General features: G+C 49.8%; 1 protein-coding gene across 1 annotated transcript in view; it reads left to right on the top strand.

Moving 5' to 3' along the window:
• The window catches only part of HSPA12A (heat shock protein family A (Hsp70) member 12A), a 77,926-nt gene that overhangs the window by 39,347 nt on the left and 16,056 nt on the right, over positions 1-22,523 (top strand). The window contains exons 2-6 of the mRNA XM_055559938.1: positions 4,231-4,316; positions 5,807-5,934; positions 9,202-9,388; positions 11,510-11,614; positions 19,146-19,262. Coding sequence (XP_055415913.1) covers positions 4,231-4,316; positions 5,807-5,934; positions 9,202-9,388; positions 11,510-11,614; positions 19,146-19,262 — 623 coding nt within the window. The remainder of the gene's footprint in view (positions 1-4,230; positions 4,317-5,806; positions 5,935-9,201; positions 9,389-11,509; positions 11,615-19,145; positions 19,263-22,523) is intronic.

The raw sequence follows: 22,523 nt of genomic DNA, 5'->3' as shown, positions 1-22,523 counted from the left end.
CTAAAACTCTCTATTCTTTTCAGGCTTTCAGCATTGCCTTTCTCATCTGCTCTTGAAATGCCAGAGTTACTCCGTGTATACTGAACTGGAATATCATGTAGGTGGGGATCGTCTCAGGGCAGATGTTATTATATAGGCTTTACAGAGAAGCATAAACAGGGTCACAATTAATGACAGTTGGTATTTCTTACTGTAGATAATGGCCCAGGTTTAAGTGGTAGCCAGAACACACAGCACGTACCTTGTACATTAGACATTCCATGTTATTAACTCTCTCCTGCTGCTGCTGCTGCTGCTAAGTCGTTTCAGTCGTGTCCGACTCTGTGCAACCCCAGAGATGGCAGCCCACCAGGCTCCCCCGTCCCTGGGATTCTCCAGGCAAGAACACTGGAGTGGGTTGCTATTTCCTTCTCCAGTGCATGAAAGTGAAAAGTGAGAGTGAAGTGGCTCAGTCGTGTCCGACTCTTAGCGACCCCATGGACTGCAGCCCACCAGGCTCCTCCATCCATGGGATTCTCCAGGCAAGAGTACTGGAGTGGGTACTATTAGCTTAGATCTGCCAATTATCCATAGAACAACAGATAATATTCCATTGACCCTGTTGTGTTTCTTTTAAATCACATATTAAATGAAAGCTCTCAAGATTGGTTGGCATTGAAGCATAGGTAGCCAGTGGAAATTTGCTGTGTGCCACAGGGAGCTCAAACCCAGTGCTCTGTGACAACCTAACGAGGTGTGATGCGATGGGAGGTGGGAGGGAGGTTCAAGAGGGAGGAGACATACCTATGGCTGATTCATGTTGATATATGGCAGAAATTCACAAACATTGTAAAGCAATTATCCTCAAATTAAAAAGAAATACATTAAAAAAAAAAGATTGGTTGGGATTATTAGCACACCAGAAAACTTAACACATCCCTCAGGGGCTAAAGTAGTCATTTCCGTATTCTTTTCCCTAAGAATTTTTGAGCACCCCTTTGACATATTAAATAGTTAAATAAAGAAATCTTAACTTGAGAACAAAGTCGTCACTGCAGACTCTGTATATTCCTGTGGCGGATCGATGCACACAAACTGGTGAATTATCGTTGATTTGGGATCTATAGAGCTACAGATATTGGCGTGCTTCATATGCAAATGTCTATAAAGATCTTACTCCTCCATACTTTCCATGCAAATCAGTTTTAAATCATCACACAATGTAGCTGCATTTTAATTTCTAATGGAGAACAGCCATGATGTTCAATTGCCTCTAGGCCTGGCTGAGCGATCATGTCAAATGATTTATTTCTACTGAACCAGAGGCAGGGTGGGAGGGAGATAGAAGGAGGTACAGGGAGAACCAAAAAAATCCTTGATTCTTGTCCTCACATATCCTGGAGTCCTCCTGGGGCCCAAGGCATGTGTTCTGGGTGCGGCCCAACACATGTTCTTTTACAAGTCAGTGGGCCATGCTCTGAGAAGGGCTGAGTGATGGGATAATTAGAACCAAGCAGTCAGCGGGGTGGATAGTTTGTCTGCTGATAATAGCTTGTTTGCTAATTGCCAACACCAGATTTTCTGGGCAATTAGACATTTGGTTTCCTCCAAGACCTTCTGTGCAAATGTGGACACATGGCCCCAGGCCTTCCAGGTAGCAGGTGGAGAGAGGGTGGCTCCCGGTACAGGATGGCATCTCTCTGATGCCACCTGCCCCAGGGGTGGTGGGGGCAGGGTAGACTTTTCACTAGTAGAGATGCTGAGCTTCCCCTGCTTTTATGGAAGGAGGTACCCTGTGCTGGGTGATGAGCAAGGAAGCTGAAGTTTGTGGGCTGGTCCAGGAGCCAGGCTTATGTCTCCATTTTCTTTTCAAGAGCATTGAGCCAGGATGCTAGTAGAACTTGAAACTGCTTCCTCTCTCAGATGAGCAAGTTGATTTTTTTAAAATAATTTTTTTATTGTGGTAAAGTATATATAACATAAAATTTTCCATTTTAACCATTTGAAGGTGTGCAAATCAGTGGCATCAATACATTTACAATGTTGTGTAACCATTACTACTCTTTCTAAAACTTTTTCATCATCCAGAATCGAAATTTTGTATTCCCCATCCATCTTTGCTCCCTCAGCCCCTGACTACCTCTAATCTACTGTCTCTATGAATTTGCCTATTCTGTTTTTGTATTGGCTATCTATATTTCATTTACCTGTTCTGAATACGAGGTGATATTTGTCCTTTTGTGTCCAGCTTATTTCATTTAGCATAATTTTTTCTAGTTCATCCCTGGTGTATCATCTATAAGAATTGCATTCCTTTTTACAGCCGAATAATAATCCATTGAATGGATATACCGTATTTTTGTTATCCATTTATCTGTTGATGTATACTTGGGTGGTTTTCACTTTTTGGTTTTTGTAAATAATGCTGCAGTGAATGTGTACATACAAGCATCCTTGTTTTCAGTTCTTTTGGGTAGATACTCAGGAGTGGAATTCCTAGGAAAGGAATGGGTCTATGGTAAGACTATATCTCACATTTTAAGAAACTACCAAACTGTTTATCACAGCGGCTGTACCATTTTGCATTCCCACAAGATATATACAGGGGTTTCGATATTTCCACATTCTTTCTAGCATTTGCTATTTATTTTAAAAAAATATATAGCCATCCTAGTGAGTGTGAAGCAGTATCTCATATGGTTTAGATTTCCCTATTGACTAATGAGTGCATTTCTCTAATGACTAATGAGTTAAGCATCTTTCACGTGCTTATCGACCATTAGCATATCTTCTCTGAAGAAATGTCTGTTTAAGTCCTTTCCCCCACAGATTGATTTTTGGTCTCTGTACTTAACTTGCTTCTGCGCCTTTCTCCCAAAGGTTGGAACTGAGCCTCATCGGGAGGAGAGGGAACAGATGCTTGCAGAGTGGGGAGGTGGCTGTGCAGATTCGAGGCTTCACATTCCCTCTTTCATGATTCCTTTTATTCCCTCAACTCGTTTGGCACCCACTGTAATGATGCTGTTTGAGTTCTCACCAAGCAGGAAAAGAAATCAGTAAGCGCGTGGGATTAACCAAAGTGATTTGGCAGCAGATGCAGATGGAGCCACTCCTGGTGCCTCCCCAGAAGCAGACAGGTCTTTCTCAGATACCTCATAGACTCTGGGTTTCCTTGACCACATATTGTTGTAGCAAATTACTCATTTTTTCCCAGCAGGTAATTAGTCTATATACTGAATGGAGCAGTATTTGCAGAACTCCTTGGATGGTACCTGGGACTTGTCGATGCCAAGAGCCTGGCCATCACCTCTACAGGGGAGCCCACCATCCTTGTTTGCTTGCCCTGCAGGCTCCCAGTCCTGGGCAGTGGGCAGGGAGAGGGGATGGAGCTTCCAGCACTGACCAGGGCCAGGGGCGACTCCCCCTTGGGAACTCATCCCTGGGGGAGAGCCACGGGGCTCTGGCAGGGTTTCAGAAGTTGCCTGAGTAATTGTAAGAGCAGCAGGGGAATCAACCAAATGATGTTCAGGCTGCCTCGCTCCTGGCTTTTCTCTCTTTTGACCTCTGTCTGATGTGGGACCCTGACTGTGGGCCCAGGAACGCTAATCTATATGTCTTTCTGCTGTGGTTTTTCTTATTGAATGTCCAAATCCTTCAGCATCGCTGAAGCGAGATGAGTTCCCTGTGTTCTGGCAGGGCCTCGTGAAGGAAGGAGGGAGGAGGTGATGTCTCTACTAAGCAAAGAAGTTCTTTCTGGAAGTTGAACCCCTGTCCTCTATTCTGGTGATTAGGGTTATTAATCTTGGGTGGGGTCCCAAAACCCTTTGGAAACCTGAAGGCTGTGGATGACCTTCCAAGAAAATGAACACAAAATTTGCACATCATCTCAGGGGGGCTACAGTCTTCTCTGGTCCATATACTGGTGCCTGGGTTGAGAATGGCTCTAAAGAAGGTAGGTTTAGGGACTGGACAGCCTCTGTGCTAAGTGCTGAGAGCTTGACTGCACTTAGTGAGAGGCTTGGTGGTCACTGGGAGAAGAGGAGCGTCTCATTTGTTCAAGTTTTAAATACCAAATATAGGGCAACCAGATCAGATACCCTACCGTTCTGGGTGGAGTTCAGCCTGGCCCCATGTTAGCTGGCTTTCCAAGAACGAGAACACTCCCTGCAGGAGCAAAGCCATGCAGTCCTCATTTCAGCTCTCCAGCTCAGCCTGCACCACCTCTCAGGATGCGCTTGTCTTTCCTTTCAGAAACAGCCCCCACGTCTGCATATTCGTCTCCGGCCCGGAGCCTGGGGGATACAGGAATAACACCTCTGTCCCCTTCCCACATTGTGGTAAGAAGCGTGTATGTGTGTGTGGGGTGGGGAGGGGGGAATGTATGTGCTGATTACCTTTGCTTTCTGAGTCGGCTTTCCCTACTCTGGGTCAGAAAAGGCTTTCTGTGGTGTGGCTGGTGCTTCTGCAGCCATTGGCCTGGGTGTGGATAACATGAGCGGGCAGGGGGGAGCAGCTCTTTAAAGACTCAGGGCTCAGAGACTGCGGGGCACCCTCTTGGGAGGATGCAGCCACATCTAGCCGGTGGGCGAATCAGTGAAAAGCAGTGGTTTTTCCAGTGCAGTTAAGTGCTGTGACCAAAAGCTGTGGCTGTAGCTGCTTCCGTATCAGCTTGCCCGGGAGAGTAGACCTGGGTGGTGTGGGGGTGGCGGGGGTGGCGGGAGGGGGGCGCTGGAGACTGCACATTGGTTCCCACGCTGCCCCAGATGGATATTGTGGGGCAGCTGTTCAAGGCACTTACACATAGCCAACCAGAGAGAAGTACCTGGAGGGAAGGGTGGTTTTATACAAGCTGCTCAGACCTGCAAAGAAGACACTGCTGAGAACTTCAGAGCCATCGCTAAGGAGGGACGCCAGCTTGTCCTGGTTTTCCTGGCACTGTCCTGGCTTCCATGGAAAGGCCTGCGTTCTGGAACTCCCTCAGGCTTGGGAAAACTGAGAGGCTTGGGCACCGAAGAGCCGGGTCCTGTGGTTTTCAAACTCTGTACCCTGAGGGTTCCCTGGAAAAGCTTCAGAGTCACCTAAGGGCATGGGGCGCAGTGTGACGAAAGGCCAGGTAGGTGGGGCTCTCACCCCCTGCTCTAACCAATCAATACTCTTCGGTCCCAAGTTGACTGGTATAATTTGAAGTTCTGTGGGTGTTAAAAAGGAAGTCTACACTGCTTTAAAATTTTTGGGGGAAATCTGGAATGACTTGACCTACTCACGTGACAGATGAGGAAAGGCTCTGGGCCCCAAGGGTCACATGGCTGACCGTGGTGGGACTGGGCAAGGCTCCTGGTATGCTGAGCCCTACACCCCTGCCCCACGCACCCAGGCAGATGGAGGGGTCACCTGGAAGGTACACAGGGCACAGCTGAGCGGGGTCTGGAGGTCTGTGTAGGGCCTGGGGGAGGCCAGTGGGGGGAAGACGGTGTCACTCGGGGAACCACTGGGCTTCTGGTTCAAATGGAAGCGTTTCTGTAATTTGCCACGTTCACGCATGGTTGATAAAGGATGTGGTGCGCACGTGTAGGCAGGTGACCTCCCCAGTGACCTGGCCTGGCCCTCCACTCAGGAGGACCTTCCATTTCTCCCTGAGTTGGTCAGGGGGGCGCGTGGACAGGAGGCAGGCCTGTCCTCTCCCCAGGGCTCACCACGTGGCAGACTTGAACCAAACATGGAATGTCCTGTCTGCAGTGGGTGCACAGCAGGGCAGGGTGGAACCTTCCAGAAAGCTGGCCTTGACTGCCCCCACCCACGCCCTGTACCCCACTTGGTGTATCTGCAGAATGATGCCGACCCGAACGTCTCTGAGCAGCAGACGTTTCTTGTGGTGGTGGCCATCGACTTTGGGACCACGTCCAGCGGCTATGCCTACAGCTTCACCAAGGAGCCAGAATGCATCCACGTGATGAGGTAAGCATCAGAGGGGCAGGGGCTAGCCCCAGTCACTTGTCACTATGGAGACTTGGGGGCAGGCTCTGGGGGAGGGGAGAGGGAATCGTCCAATGAGCAGATGAATGGTACTTAGTAGGCAGGTCTTTTCCTGGATTCTGGCCCTGCTTGGCCTAATCTCACCATGCCACTTTGGGCAAGCCGCTTCTGATCTCTGGGCTCCAGGTTCCTGGTCTGTAAAGTCATTGGTTTAATTCTGACTTAGTTGGTTTGGGAAAGCGCCTAGAGAGTATGTTGGAAACCTCCAGCATGCCTCCTTGGCAAGAGGCACTGACTTACAGGATGTTTGTGATGGAGGAGATCCAGGTCTCTCTCTGTGTGACCTCAGGCAAAGGACTTCCCTGGTGGCTCAGACAGTAAAGTGTCTGCCTACAATGTGGGAGACCAGGGTTCGATCCCTGGGTTGGGAAGATCCTCTGGAGAAGGAAATGGCAACCCCCTCCAGTAGTCTTGCCTGGGAAATCCCACAGACAGAGGAGCCTGATAGGCTATAGTCTATCGGGTCACAAAGAGTGGGACACGACTGAGTGACTACACTTCACTTCACTTTCAGGCAATCGATGAACCTTCTAAAGCTCAGTTTCCTTATCTGTGAAATGGGGATAATGCAGTACCTGCTTCTCAGAGTGTGTGTGCAAATGTGGTGAGATTTCCTATCAAGTGCTTTATTGTTGTTTAGTCACTAAGTCGTGTCCGACTCTTTGCGACCCCATGGACCGTAGGCTCCTCTGTCCATGGGATTCTCCAGGCAAGAATACTGGAGTGGGTTACCATTCCCTTCTCCAGGGGATCTTCCCGACCCAGGGATCAAACAAGAATACTGGAGTGGGTTGCCATTCCCTTCTCCAGGGGATCTTCCCGACCCAGGCATCAAACCTGCGCTGCAGGCAGATTCTTTACCATCTGAGCCACCAGGGAAGCCCCCATAAACTAGAATCAACATTTATCGGCTGTATTGTTGTTTTAAGAAATTTATCTCTAAAGGGAGAGTCATACAGTGAAAATTGACAAAAGAGAAAGGAGCAGAAATAACTTTGAACTTGCTAGGGAGGAATTCTTACAAAGCCTTCACAGAGTTCAGGGTCTCTAGGGCTGTTATCTTAGTAATTGTAGAGGTTTTGGAGGAAGGTTCTACCTGAATTTTATTTCAGTCAGAACATATTAATATCACCTTGATCCAGACTGACAGAATTGTGAATGAGAAAGTTTAATTTTTTGTATTTAAATAGGAATGAAGAATTGAACATTTGAAGGGCAAAAACTCTGGAATTTCATTACCTACTGGAAATGTCAGTGTTCATAGTCCTGGAAAACCTATTTCTGAAAGGTTGTGTGTGGAACGCATCCCTGGTCCAGGCCCCAGTGTCGGCCTGGGACAGTGATCATCTCTGCCTCTCAGCAGGGTCACCATGGGGACTTGGCTCCCTGGGTGGATGGGGCTTGACTGGGAAACTGGCCAGGGATGACTCCAACCCCATCTGCGTGGCAGGTCTAGGGAGAGGCTGGCTCTCCGTCCGGACTGTGATGGCGGTGGCAGGTGTGAGCCCAGCCAGGAGAGCGGCCACCTCCCCCAGAGGGCAGGCTGGGGAGAAAGATGCTCTTCCCCTAGTGCACTGTCTCCCCCAGAGGCTGCTTGTAGGGGTCGCGTGGCAGGACTGGAGCCACCTGCTGAGCCAGGACCTGGTAGAGGAGACAGCATCCTGTCCTTCTGGCAGCCAGGGCTTCGCTGCTGTGGCCCCAAAGAAGGGAGAAGCATCCAGTCACCTGTCTTCTCCACTCTCTTTACTTTTCTCCTTCTTTCTGTCTGTGAGGATGGAAGCTCTTCTGAGGCTCACCTACCCGCTGCTTGCTCCATCACACTTCCCATCAGTTCCCGGATCTAATCCCATTGCATCTTCCAGTCTGTACTCACCCCTCCTGGCTTCTGGCTCCTCTTTAGCACACAGACATGCAGGGTATGGTCCCCTCCCTCCACCAGAGCTGTTCTGATGAGAGCCATTCCGATCAGCACTCTCATCCACCTGCCACTGTGACTGTCACCCAGGATGGGGGTGCCCGGGTCTGTTTCTTGCCTGGATCTCGTCCTGGCTTGCACCTTCAAGCCCCTCCTGGGAGTTCAATGCCAGCACTTTCAAATAAAGCTCTCCATGTTTCCTCCTGCCTACTTCTTGGCCGGGACTGCTGGCATTTGTGAGGGGCACTCTCTCCTCCAGACTCCCCAACTTGAAACCTGTGGGGCGCCCTGGCATCTGCTCACCAGTGAGGCCATTTGGCTTGGTTCTCCTTCTGGATGGTTCCTCCCCATCATCCCCTCTCTCTCTTCCCAGGGCTCTCTATCCTTGTACGAGCTCCCTCACCTTGAGACCCGAGCTCTGTTCTCAGCCTCCTGGCTTCCAGTCTCCCTCCCTTTAGTCCAGTTTGCTTTGAGTCAACAACAGCTCTGATTCTGTCTGCCCCTGCTCTAAAACCTTTAGTAGCTCCCTATTACTCACTGATTAAAGCTCTCACTCTTCAGGGTCCTCACCACCTTTCCAGTCTCGTTTTCCCCACCTGAGCACAATCACTCTCCTCATTTGCACGCTTTCTCCAACCCACACAGTCACATGGCATTCCCCATACATGCCCTGTGCTTGCCCCTCTCTGAGTAGCCTGCAGTCCGTCCCTCTTTCCACATCTGGCTGTCTGTCCATCCTTCAAGTCTCCCCTGAACCCTGCATTCTTTCCAAGGCCCCCATGTCTCTGCCTCCTTTGACTGCTCTGGGCTGTCTCTCCAGACCCTTCCTCTCCATCTGATGAGGCAGGTATTTATGTGTGTGTTTCTCCCCTGCCTGTTTCAAAGAGGATCCATCTGCTATTGAGTGTTTGCAGATTAAAAAGCCAAAATGCACACCAAACACACACAGGCACAGTTACCTACTACGTTGTGAGTTATTTGAAGGCAGAAATATGAATGTTTTAGCTCTGTGTCACCAGCGTCTGGCACAAAGTAGCTGCTCAGTAAACTCTGAGTGCAAGGATAAAACAGACTTTGTTACTGAGCAAGAACCTGGCCCTTGTCCCTTTCGTTTTGCTTAACTCAAATTGTGTCTCTGGGCACCACTCAGCCAGCTAAAATGAGGGCACCTGTAGCAGCCACTGTGAGCACCCACATCTGTACCAGCCTTGCACACAACAGGTGCTTACATCCGTGCAAGAAGGCCCAAAACCTCTTCCTTTCTTTGGCCGCAGGCGATGGGAGGGAGGCGACCCTGGGGTGTCCAACCAGAAGACTCCGACCACGATCCTGTTGACGCCAGAGAGGAAGTTCCACAGTTTCGGGTATGCCGCCAGGGACTTTTACCATGACCTGGACCCCAACGAGGCCAAGCAGTGGCTGTACCTGGAGAAGTTCAAGATGAAGCTGCACACAACTGGGGTGAGCCAGCCTCTCCCGGGCCCCAAGTGCCCGAGAGCCGAGGTTCCTCCAGCCTTCCCTGACCCCTGGAGGCCCTCAGGTTTCTCCTGAGCAGAAATGAATGTCCACTCACCTGATTTTAGAAATAGCCTGGAGCATGTCACACTTTGGACCACATGGTACATTTTCAGATGCACACATGGACAAGGAGATATTCAGAATATTTAGCAACGTGTTTGCTTTGGAAATCGACCCGTCAGAGAGACACTGGCTGGATGGAGCACAGGCATAGGGGGGCTGGGGGGGCCCTGCTGTTCTGGGAGATCCCCCTTCAGTTGCTGGATTATGGGAAATCAAGGGGTCCTGAAGGAAGGACTTGGGGGCTGGGAGGCCTTTTGGGGGGCTCAGGGTAGTGGCTATTAATGAAACAGTTTGGAAGTAACAAAACAGCTAGCTCATTTAACCCTCTGTGTGGGGAAGGAGTGGCTCAGGAAATCAAGCCTCCCCCCAGTAATTGGAGGTTCAGTGCCTGAGGCAGTTTTGCTCCCTACTTTCCAGGGTTCAGTGAGATGGCCAAGTCGATTAGGACCCTCCCCTGAGCTTCATCAAAATGTTGGTCCATAGGAAAGAATTTTTTCAGTTTAAGCAGCTTATCCCTTAAATTTTCCTTAATATGCACACTTAGAGATGCAGGATGCGATAGTGTTTAGGACCACAGACCCTGAAGCCAGATGGTCTGGGTTTAAATCCCGCCTCTGCCACCTTTGCGATACTTGATCCAAGTCACTGAGCCTCTCCTGCCTTGCTTTACCTTATCTGTGAAATGGAGACACTACTTGTGCTTTTCTTATCGGGATGTTGTAAGGATTAAAGGAATCAAAATACACAAAGCCCTTAGAACCATGCCAGTCCTTAGCAAGTTAAAGTCAATTGCTGCCTTCTATTAGTATCGCTTTTATCTGTCTACTGTTAAGGGTTTGCAGATGACAAAACAGATGTTACTGGGGAGATCCTGCAGCCAGCACCCGGCCTTCCAGGGCTCTGTGCTCATCCACGTGGTGGTCTCTCTCTCAAGCAGACCAACATCTGCTCGAAAAGCATCCTTCCTGTTTCACCTGATGGGATTCTGTGCCTTATAGCAGTCTCCTGCAAGTGGAAGCCCAGAATTTCTTCAGTTTCAATTTTTCAATTCATGTCTTCCTGGTGGCTGGAAGCGGCCTGGGAGCCACCACCCCAAAGCTGGGGTGTCTTTGCTTAACCCCAGGTGTTGGAGTAGTGAGCTTGTGCAGATGGATTGAGATGACAGGCAGGTCCCACAAGGCCAGTTTAGCACTTGATACTCCTTCACGCTCCAAAGGCAAAGGCTAATTACTCCAACCTGGATCAATCCAGAGGCCACACTGATTTTTTTCCCCCAGTGGTGATAAGTCTGCTGGTTCCAGGAGACTTAGGGTCTTCCTCCTGATATTTGCTCTGCCCATTCCCACCCCCTGGGGTCTATTTTCATCATTTTTTAATGACCTCAGTCCATCTGGCATCTCACGGAGCATCTTCCACCCGAGGATCACATGCAGCAGCTGCTGTGCCTTCTGGCAGGGCAAGAAGGCAGTGATGCTGGGCTCCCAGTGGATTAGACAGCACAAGCCTTAAAATAGGAGCCCGTCTATTTTTGTGACTTGGTTGGCAGCTCATCGGGTAGTGAAAGCTTCATGCCTGTTTAGTGATATGCACATCAGCGAGTTGGCATAATTATCTAGGCCTCGATTAGGAGGGTTCCCAAGGGTGACCATGTGTGTCCATGTGTGGAAATAGTATGTAAATTGCATCGGGAGTGGCGGCTGCTGCCTTTTCTTTCTTCCCCAGCTCTGTTGCTGCCTGAAGACCTCTGCTCCCAGAGGGTCCAGAAGAGGGAAGAAAAGAGGGAGGGAGGGCAGCAGTGGAGATGGGATTGGGGGGGGGGCGCAGCCAGGGCCTTCTACACAGTAAGGGGGCGATGCTGCCAGCCCTGTCCTGGGGGCATGCCATCCTAGTCGGCGGGAAACACAAACATGGTTCACTGGGATTCCTGGGTCTCTGACTGGCAGTGCCTAAAGCCAGAAGGGAGGCTTTCTTCTTCCTATCTCACTTCATTCTCCCCTCCAGGACCTCACCATGGATACAGACCTGACAGCAGCAAATGGCAAGCAAGTCAAAGCCCTTGAAATCTTTGCTTACGCCCTGCAGTACTTTAAGGAACAAGCACTGAAGGTAGGCACATCCCAGAGCCGGTACTGTGGAGGGGCACCTGCCTGCTAGACAGTTTCTGGGGAGATAATGTGGGCTTCATATTCAGAAAGCAGGATGCACCCATGTGCGCTGCTGGTGGGGAGGGAACATGGGGCAACTGCTGTGGAGAACAGCCTGGCAGTTCCTCAGAAGGTTGAACACAGGGCCTTCCCTAGTGGCTCAGTGGTAAAGAATCTGCCTGCCAGTGCAGGAGACGGGGGTTCGATCCCTGGTCCGGGAAGATTCCACATGCCGCAGAGCAACTAAAACCCGTGTGTCACAGCTATTGAGCCTGTGCGCTAGAGCCTGAGAGCTGAAACTACTGAAGCCCACACATCCTAGAGCCCATGATCCACAACAGGAGAGGCCACCGCAGTGAGAAGCCCACACACCACGAGAGTAGCCCCTGCTCACTGCAAGGAGCAAGAAAACCATGCAGCAACGAAGACCCAGCACAGCCGAACACTAACTAACTAAAAAAAAAAGGTTAAACACAGAGTGAGCTGGAGGTTCCAACCCTAGGTGCGTACCAGAGAAAAGAAAACATATATTCACATAAAAACCTGTGCATGAATGTTCATAGCAGCACTGTTCATAATAACCAAAAAGGCAGAAACAACCGACATGTCCATCCGTGGATGAATGGGTAACTAAATGGGATCCACCCATACACTGGAATATTATTCAGCCTTAAAGAGGAATGAAGTACTGATGTATGCCGTGACGCAGATGAACCTTGACAACATGATGCGAAGTGAAAGAAGCCAGATACAAAAGGCCACTGAGTGTAGGATTCCATTTGTAGGAAATGTCCCAAAGAGGCAAATCCCTGGAGACAGAAAGTAGATGAGTGATTGCCAGAGGCGGGGGGGGTGTGGGAGTGAGGAGTGACTGCCAGGGTTATGGGTTTCCTTGGGGGATAATGAGGTTAGACAGTGGGAATGTCACACCACCTTGTGAATATACTAACACCCACTGAGCTGTACACTTTAAAGGTGAGTTTTATGGCATGTGAATTATATCTCAGTAAAACAAACAAAAGAAAGAAAGATAGGAGACCCACGTCGCAACTGTGTGATCCTGGGCAAGCTGCTCAACTTCTCTGATACCCACGTACCTAACGTGAAGAGGGAGGCGGGCAACTTCCCTGGGGGTCGTTTGATAATAAGTGAAAGATTGAATGTTCAATGCCTCCCATGGGGCTCAGGAAGGAGTAAACACTTGGCAAATGCTGCTGTCTCTCTCCATGGCTCGCACCCCAGACCCCATGGAAGAAGCTGACCCGGTGAATAAGCCCCCTTTGGTTGGCCCTTCACAAAGGTTTGTTCAGTGATGGCTCAGAATGAAGAAAACGGCTAGTTTCCCAGGGGAATATAGTGGTCTGCTCAGAGTCCCTTCCCGTGGGCATGGTGACGAGTGGGTGTAGATCAGGGGATTAAAGAGCCTTGTACTGAGCTCTGTCTCAAAAGAACTGGGAACCTCAGAAGCATTTGGTATTATGGGATCACTAGAAGAAATTTGGGGCTTCCTGGGTGGTTCAGTGGTAAAGAATCCACCTGCTAAAGTAGGAGATGTGAGTTCGATACCTCAGTCGGGAAGATCCCCTGGAGAAGGAAATGGCAACCCATTCCAGTATTCTTTCATGAAGAATCCCATGGACAGAGGAGCATGTGGTGGCAAAAGAGTCAGACACGGCCTAGTGACTAAAATAACAAAACAAACAGAAGAAATTTAGTGAATTCTTGAAATAGAATAGAATTCTAGAAATAGGACTGCATACGTGCATGCTAAGTCGCTTCAGTTGTGTCCCCAGCCTTATGGACCGTATCCAGCCAGGCTCCTCTGTCCATGGGATTCTTCAGGCAAAAATGCTGGAGTGGATTTCCATGCCCTTCTCCAGGGGATCTTCCAAACCCAGGGAACAAACCTGCATCTCTTAAGTGTCCTGCATTGGCAGGTTATTTACCACTAGCATCACTTCAGAAGTTCAGAAATAGGGCTGCTGCTGCTGCTAAGTCGCTTCAGTCGTGTCCGACTCTGTGCGACTCCATAGACGGCAGCCCACCAGGCCCCCCCGTCCCTGGGATTCTCCAGGCAAGAACACTGGAGTGGGTTGCCATTTCCTCCTCCAATGCATGAAAGTGAAAAGTGAAAGTGAAGTCGCTCAGTCGTGTCCGACTCTTAGCGACCCTGTGGACTGCAGCCTACTAGGCTCCCCTGTCCATGGGATTTTCCAGGCAAGAGTACTGGAGTGGGATGCCATTGCCTTCTCCCAGAAATAGGGCTAGCAGAAGTGAGAACGTAATACTGCTTTCATCCATTCAAGTACCTTTTGTTTTGAGTACTTCGTGTGGGCCAGGTCCTGTCTGAGTTCTGATTGTGTGGAAACAAACTGCAATGGAGTATGCAGTCAATTGGTGAGTGTCGGGAATTCAGTGAAGGCAGAGATTCTACCCAACAACAGTAGCAGGGAATCCCCCCGGTGGAGAGGGGTTGGGGGCTTCTGACACGCAGCAGCTGGCAGGGCAGGTGTTTCACCTGGTGGAACGGCCCATGAACAGCTCAGGGGAAAGAAAACATAGCCAACCGCTGCGGGGAGCAGGCAGTTTGGAGCAGGCGAAGGGCAAGGCTGCAGAGAGAGCGGGAACAGTGAGCGGGGGATGAGATTGTGCAGAGTCTCAACTGCCAGCAGAAGGAATTCTTCCTGGGCCGTGGGGAACCCTCACGGGACTTCTCTCAGGGTGAGTGGCCTCGAGGGCAGTGTTAGAGGAGGGGAGACCGCCATGGTCCTCAGGGCCTGCAGGGGAAGAAGAGTGACTTGTTGGCAGCTCTCTCAGACCCTGACACAGGCCTGAGGGCTGAGGGCGAGGCTGACAGACCACCTGCGGGCTCATCTGAGGAACCTGGAAACCAAGGAGATAAACAGGATGTAATGGACGGAGGGAGTGTTTCCTTCTATCAGAGGGGGTGGGGAGAGGACTCTAGGGAAGGGAGTGGGAGGGAGACAGAGGTGGGTTCACTGGGAAGCAGGTGGCCACCAGTCAGAGGCAGGAGCAGGGAGGCCAGTGGGGACCCATGGAAAGGGAGCTGCCATGGGTCCAGTTCAGTTCAGTCGCTCAGTCATGTGCAACTCTTTTCGACCCCATGGACTGCAGCACACCAGGCCTCCCTGTCCACCTCCAGCTCCCAGAGTTTACTCAAACTCATGTCCATCGAGTCGCTGATGCCATCCAACCATCTCATCCTCTGTTGTCCCCTTCTCCTCCTGCCTTCAATCTTTCCCAGCATCAGGGTCTTTTCCAGTGAGTCAGCTCTTCGCATCAGGTGGCCAAAGTATTGGAGTTTCAGCTTCAGCATCAGTCCTTCCAATAAATATTCAGGACTGATTTCCTTTAGGATGCACTGGTTGGATCTCCTTGCAGTCCAAGGGACTCTCAGTCTTCTCCAACACCACATTTCAAAAGCACCATTTCTTCAGCGCTCAGCTTTCTTTATAGTCCAACTCATATGTATACCTGACTACTGGAAAAACCATTAACTTTGACTAGACAGACCTTTGTTGGCAAAGTAATGTCTCTGCTTTTTAATATGTTGTCTAGGTTGGTCATAACTTTTCTTTCAAGGAGCCAGCATCTTTTAATTTCATGGCTGCAATGAAAGGGAGCCGCCTGGGGTCCAAGAAGGCCTCAAAGCAGGGGAGGAGGTGGCCCTCTGTGGGCCTGAAGAAAGGAATTCCAGAGGGACTGACTGAGTGCCCAGAGGAAGATGCAGGCATGAAAGGAGGCCGGTGGGGGCAGGGTGTCTTCAGATTAAGACGAGGAGCCACGGGAACTCAGGGAAAATGTAGGACTTGAGAAAGTCTGTGACTTTGGAGTGTGTTTCAGGTTGGCCATGACGTGAGGACAGGCCTGAGCAGTCCGTCTTTCAGGGGAGGGAGGGATGGGAGGGGACATAAGTCATCAGGCACAATATGGGTGAATGGGGGGTGGTTGTGTACCTGTCGGCTCAGCCAGAGCCTTCAGGAACTTTCTCCCAGCAGGGAACACATTGTGAAGAAAAGTCTAAGGAGATGTATAGGAACTGGGTCCTTCACAAGAGGCTGGCTGGTGTTCAAGGGGCACGTGGATTCAGAGTAGTGGACTGCTGCATGTTGGACCTGAATAAGCTCGAGTAGATTTTCTCAGAAATCACATCCCTGGAGTGGTCTTGTTGTTCACGAGGGACAGTCGGTGAAAGTGCCATGACAGGAAATGTTCAGTCAGTGCCAGCTTCCTTCCCTTCCAAGCTGGTCTCCACCCTCTGGTGAGCAAACAGCCCAACCAGACAACTTTCCATATGGCTAGGAAAGCCTGTCATTCATCTTTGAGCCTTTTCCTGTTTAAAGAGTTTAAAATAGGCTGGATGGTTAATATAGGCGGCACCCTTAGCATCCCTCTCAACCCATTACAGTCTCACCTACTTTTACAGCCCAATGCAGACCTACAGAGAAATCAGTTCAGTTCAATTCAGTCACTCAGTCGTATCCGACTCTTTGCAACCCCATGGACTGCAGCAAACCAGGCTTCCCTGTCCATCACCAACTCCTGGAGCTTACTCAAACTCATGTCCATCGAGTTGGTGATGCCATCCAACTGTTTCATCCTCTGTCATCCAGTTCTCCTACCTTCAATCTTTCCCAGAATCAGTGTCCTTTCCAAGGAGTCAGTTCTTCACATCAGGTGGCCAAAGTATTGGAGCTTTAGCATCAGTTCTTCCAATGAATATTCAGGACTGATTTCCTTGAGGATTGATTGGTTTGATCTCCTTGCAGTCCAAGATTGCCATCTTGACCTCCTGTCAGAAAGTGAAAGTCACTGTCATGTCTGACTCTTTGCGACCCCATGGACTATACAGTCCATGGAATTCTCCAGGCCAGAATACTGGAGTGGGCAGCCATTCCCTTCTCTAGGGAATCTTCCCAACTCAGGGATCAAACCCAGGTCTTCTACACTGCAGGTGGATTCTTTACCAGCTGAGCCACCAGGGAAGCCCTCAAGGAAATAAAACATGATCAAAAAAATAAACACAAAAAAGGACACAAACAGAAAATGACTGTTTTACTAGCAATCCTACTGGACATATATCCAGAAAAGATGAAAGTATACATGCAAATTTAAAAAGATACATGCACCCCAAGGTTCATAGGAGCATTATTTATTATACAGTAACAAAGACATGGAAGTAACCTAAATGTCCATTGACTAGATGAATGGGTAAAGAAGATGTGGTACAAATAAAAATGGAATATTACTCAGCCATTAAAAAGAATGAAATAATGTCATTTGCAGCAACATGGACGGACCTAGAGATTGTTGTACTAGTGAAGTAAATCAAAGACAAATATCATATATCACATATGTGTAGAATCTACAAAATGATACAAATGAGCTTCTCTATAAAACAGAAGTAGATCCACGACATAGAAAACATACTTATGGTTACCAAAGGGGAAAGGGTTGGGGAGGGATAAATTAGGAGTTTGGGATTAATAGACACTGTGCTGTGCTGTGCTTAGTCGCTCAGTCATGTCTGACTCTTTGCAACCCTGTGGACTGTAGCCCACCAGGCCCCTCTGTCCATGGGGATTCTCCAGGCAAGAATACCAGAGTGGGTTGCCATGCCCTCCTCCAGGGGATCTTCCCAATCCAGGGATCAAACTCAAGTCTCCCATATTGCAGGGGGATTCTTTACTATCTGAGCCACCAGGGACGCCCAAGAATACTGGAGTGGGTAACCTAACCCTTTTCCAGGGGATCTTCCTGTCCCAGGAATCAAACTAGGGTATCCTGCATTGCAGGCGGATTCTTTACCAGCTGAGCCACGAAGGAAGCCCTTAACAGACACTACTATGTATAAAATGGAAAAAAACAGGACCTATATATAACACAGGGAATTTTATTCAGCATCTTATAATAACCTATAATGGAAAAGAATTTGAAGTGTATATATATATCTAAATACATATGTAGATATATATACATATATATGTATATATATATTTCTGAGGTAGCTCAGTGGTGAAGAATCTGCCAGCCAAGCTGGAGACATGGGTCAATCCCTGGGTCAGGAAGATCCCCTGGAGAAGGAAATGGCAACCCACTCCAGTATTTTTGCTTGAGAAACCCCATGGACAGAGGAGCCTGGAGGGCTACAGTCCTTGAGGTCGCAAGAGTCGGACATGACTTGGTGACTAAAACGCCAGCACCGGGTTTGAGTTCAGATTTGTCTGGGGAATGTGGGAGCAGGAGGGGAGGGGCAGGTGGCGTGAGCATTGATCAGAGGTCTTCTTTTGTCTTCATGGGCCTGGTTGAGACCTCTGATGCTTCTACCCATCCTGTTTATCCAGGTGGGTCTCACTGATTTTTTTATTTTTAAGTATAGTTGATTTGCAATGTTATGCCAATTTCTGCTGTACAGCAAAGTTATACACATCTATACATTAAAAAAATATATTCTTTTCCATTATGGTTTATCCCAGGAGACTGGACATAGTCCTGTGTGCAGTGCAGCAGGACCTTATTGTTTATCCATTCTAAATGTAATAGTTTGCATCTACCACCCTTAAACTCCCAGTCCATCCCTCGTCCTCTCCCTCTTGCCCTTGTCAACCACGAGTCTGATCTCTGTGTCTGTGAGCCTGTTTCTGTGTGTAGATAGGTTTTACATTAACTGAAAGTCAAGGGCAGCACCATTCTTGCTAGGTCATGTTGCTCATACCCTTCCCAGCCTGCCAGGAAAACCCCCCTGATGTGCTGGGCTTGCAGTAAGGTGAGTAAGTGACAAGTCTGATAACAAATGCCACCAGCTGCTAAACATTCCTGTGGGCCAGGCACTGTTCAGATCCGAGACCAAAAGTAACAATTTGGTTAAGACCTTTCTTGGCCTTTAGCGTCAACACAGACCCGGGTCTGGGTGCAGAGTTTGGCTCTGCTCCTTTCTAGCTGGTCAGTCATCACAGAGATGCTGAGCACATCTAGGCCTTAGTTTGCCATCTGTAGAGAAGGGGCCGTGCCTTCCTGTTCCAGACAGGGTTCTCAAGTGGGTTCATGGAGATGAGGTATGGAAGGAGCTTAACAGACTGACATGGCAGAGGGAGCTGTCAGGAAGTGGAGCTCTGAGAAAACGATCAATCCTCCCAACAATGCTATGAGCTTACTCTTATCCCCATTGTGCAGATAAGGAAGCTGAGGCCTGAGAGGTGGTCACTTGCCCTACATCACAGGACTAGAAAGCGACCAAAGGCCTCAGATCTGCCCACCTCCACCTGCTGCCACATCCAGTGAATGAAGGAGCTGGTTAGCTCTCTGTTTGCTGAAAATTCAGACAACGGATTCTTGTTCCTGATGCTGGTTAGGTTCAGGGGGCTGCAGAATAGATGCCCCAAAAGTTTGTGGCCAAGAAACCTGGATTTTCGACAAAGCCGCAGGAGGACCAGTTCTGCCCACTTGACCTGTTGTATTTTCTCTGGCTTCAGGAGCTGAGCGACCAGGCCGGTTCGGAGTTCGAGAACTCTGATGTCAGATGGGTCATCACAGTGCCTGCCATCTGGAAGCAGCCAGCCAAGCAGTTCATGAGACAAGCTGCCTACCAGGTGAGCACAGGGCTGGGTGCAGGTGGGGGCCCAAGATGTACATGGTGCTGGCCGTCACCCCACTCAGCTGTCCCCCAGCATTCAGAGGCCTCCTCAGGAGGCAGCGAGAGGTCGCCCACAGCCAGGAGGTCAGGAGCCTTCTCATTCATCAGCTTCCTCCCTGGCAAGGATAAGGGGTCTGATGGACAAGGGGAGGGGCTGGCATTGGTTTTCTTTCTGGCTTTATTCATTTCCAGGTCTTGTTGTCAAGGCCTGTCTCTCTGAGGTCAAGGGCTGCCTCTCTGAGTAGGTAGCGGGGGAGTGTAGGGAGAAGCCCCTTACAGTGAGGAGGTCAAGGGGGATGCCAGGCTCTGGGGCGGGGGTGTGGTGTCCTCTGGGCTTCGGCACCTTGGGCAGTAGGAGCACCAGCAGCACCAATGGCCAGCCCATCCTTCATGGGTGCTGGAGGGCATCACTGGGGCCACAACCCTAACCCTAACCCTCGTGGCCTCCACCCCTCACACTTGCAGACAACTTGTGCCACGGAGGGGCTCCCATGAGGGGCTGACTTCATGGTGGGAGTGGCCAGCCATACTGACCTGCTATTATGATCCCGGGACAGAGTGGGATCCTTTTGTGCTTAGTCCCCTGGGTTAATAAATGAGTGCTCACCCTGGGAGTCAGCTTCCAGAACCTTCCACCTGAACAGGCTGGGGAACATCACCCATGTCCTCTGCCATGCTTCCTGGAGTTAGCTGCCCTTCCCAGGAGACACACCTCTAATGCTGAGTGTGTGGCCACAGACTCAAAGGAAAGGATGGACCTTTCCTTTCAAAAACCTCAACTGAATCCACCCTGAGCACTAACCCTGGAGAAGGAAATGGCAACCTACTCCAGTATGCTTGCCTGGAAAATCACATGGACTTCCCTGATGGCTCAGACAGTAAAGCGTCTGCCTACAATGTGGGAGACCTGGGTTCAAATCCTGGGTCAGGAAGATCTCCTGGAGAAGGAAATGGCAACCCACTCTAGTATTCTTGCCTGGAAAATCCCATAGACAGAGGAGCCTGGTAGGCTATAGTCCATGGGGTCCGAAAGAGTCGGACACGACTGAGCGACTAACACACACACACACTGAGCACCAGTCAGATGGGCCTGGGCGCACCTTAAATTGTCCTCCATGCCTGGGGCTTTACTCCAGTTCAGGGAAGGACAGTGTCCCCTCCTTACCCCACCCCTGTTCCACTCCTTCCCTCCACTGCCCCAGCCTGTCTCCTCTGCTCTCCCTTTCCTCTGTTCAGCGTGAGAATCTGGTTCAGTCTATGCATCTGCCAAAAATAGATTTGTTTTTATAGGGACGAGGAAAGCGGGTAGAAGTTCCAGAAACAGACAACTTCTTTAAAAAGGAAGAGATTCAAGTGCAGTTTCACTGCCCACGGGAGCCCTGGGCATCAGGGAGCTCTTCCTAGGTGTCAGCCCTCAGGCAGAGTCCAAGGATCCAGAGACGGGACCCGGGGACCCAGGTGTCTGCTGAGACACACTATCCAGGGGCCTGAGTTTTCCCAGGAAGGATCCTCAAGATTCATCGTTTGGACTTTTTTCATTTTCCAGCCCTCAGGAAGACTTCAGCAACAAACATGTGACCTGGAAACGGGACAGTTCTTATTTTTAGCCTGAAAAAGTAAGAGGTGCAGAGACTGGTAGATTCGTCAGGGCTGTGAAGTCCTGGGCCAGCTCTTTAAAGGATGCCTCTCTGGGTGGGTAGCTGGGGAGTGTAGGGAAAGACCCCTTACACTGAGGAGGCCAAGGGGGAAGCCAGGCTGGGGTGGATGGGGTGTCCTTTGGGCTTTGGCACCTCGGGCAGTGGGAGGGCCAGCAGTTCCTGGGCAGGGCCCAGGTGACAAGCATGGATGGAAGGGATGGGAGGATTTGCTTCCTGAGGCCAGGAGATGCCCTGCCAATGGATCTGTCCTCTCCTTACCGGGTAACGTTTGTCCAGGGCACTGTTTGTGCAGCTTAATTTGGGGCTCTTGTTGATACTTGTGTTCAGTTTACAGTCACTGGATGGATTTGAAGATGGCAGGGACCAATTGTTCATTCATTCTTTGTTCACTGTTTCATTTATTCATTAAACAAGCCTGTGCTAGCAGCCTGCTTTTCCAGGATGCAATAGGTGCTCAGGTCATGGGACAGGGGCCCTGCTCTCAAATTGCTCACATCCAAGTGGCTCATTGAAGCCATTTGTACTTCTGGGAAGGGGTCTGTAGCATGTTAGGGGCACCCTCTTTAGCCTATCTTCTGGAAGAGTCTTCAGGACAAAGTGAATGGAGTTTGCTTCTCTCCCAAGTTAGCATTTCTCCAACTCTTCCTTCCTCACCTCCCATTTATTATACAGAGTGAGAATGGTGGCTGTTAATCTTCTTATGTGTCAGCTTGACTGGGCTTCAGGGTATCCAAATATTTGGTCAAATATCATTCCAAGTATTGCCATGAGGGTGTTTCTGGATGAGATTAACATTTTACATTGATTGACTAAATAGACCAGATTGCCCTCTCTAAGGTGGGTGGGTCTCATCGAATCAGTTGGAAGGCCTGATTTTGAACAAAAGGCTGAACCTTCCTAGATAGAGTAAGAGGGTATTCCTCCTGCCTGCCTTCAAATTGGGACATTGTTTCCCCTGCTTTTGGCCTCAAACTGGACTCTTGCTTGGTCTTGAGCCTGCTGGCAAGGGAATTATACTGTCTGCCCTCCGGGGCCTCCAGCTTGCCGACTGAAGTCTTAGGATTTGTCAGTCTCCACAATCATGTGAGCCAACTCCTTATAATAAACCCCTTTCTATATATACAAACATTCTACTGGTTCTCTTTCTCTGAAGAAATCTGACACATAAAGAACCTGAGCACAAAGGACAATTCCTGGCCCAGCCAGCTTCTGAGACCTGAGCCTTCCCAGCAGCCCTTCCACCAGAAGCACGGCCCACCAGCCTGGCTTCACGCAGATGAACAGGCAGGGAGAGCAGGATGGTTTTCCATCAGGGCAGCTGGGAAACTGGTCAGCCCACCCTGCGTACATGTGGCAAATGGAGCCCCTCCTTCCAGGCTCCTGGGTGCAAGTTCATGGCACTGTCACGTGGCTGAATGTCAACCTCCCATCAGCCTGGTGGAGGAGGAAGAGGCCTGGATGAAGAGAGAGACAGAAGCAATCCTGGGGAGAAGCAGGCCTGCAAGGGCAGTGGGCCTGGGGCCTAAACTTGAAGGTCTGTGATTCACGGCCAGTGAGGA

Source organism: Bubalus kerabau, chromosome 22 (assembly GCF_029407905.1).
Source record: "Bubalus kerabau isolate K-KA32 ecotype Philippines breed swamp buffalo chromosome 22, PCC_UOA_SB_1v2, whole genome shotgun sequence".
NCBI lineage: Eukaryota > Metazoa > Chordata > Mammalia > Artiodactyla > Bovidae > Bubalus > Bubalus kerabau.
This window is presented reverse-complemented; position numbering and strand designations above follow the sequence as displayed.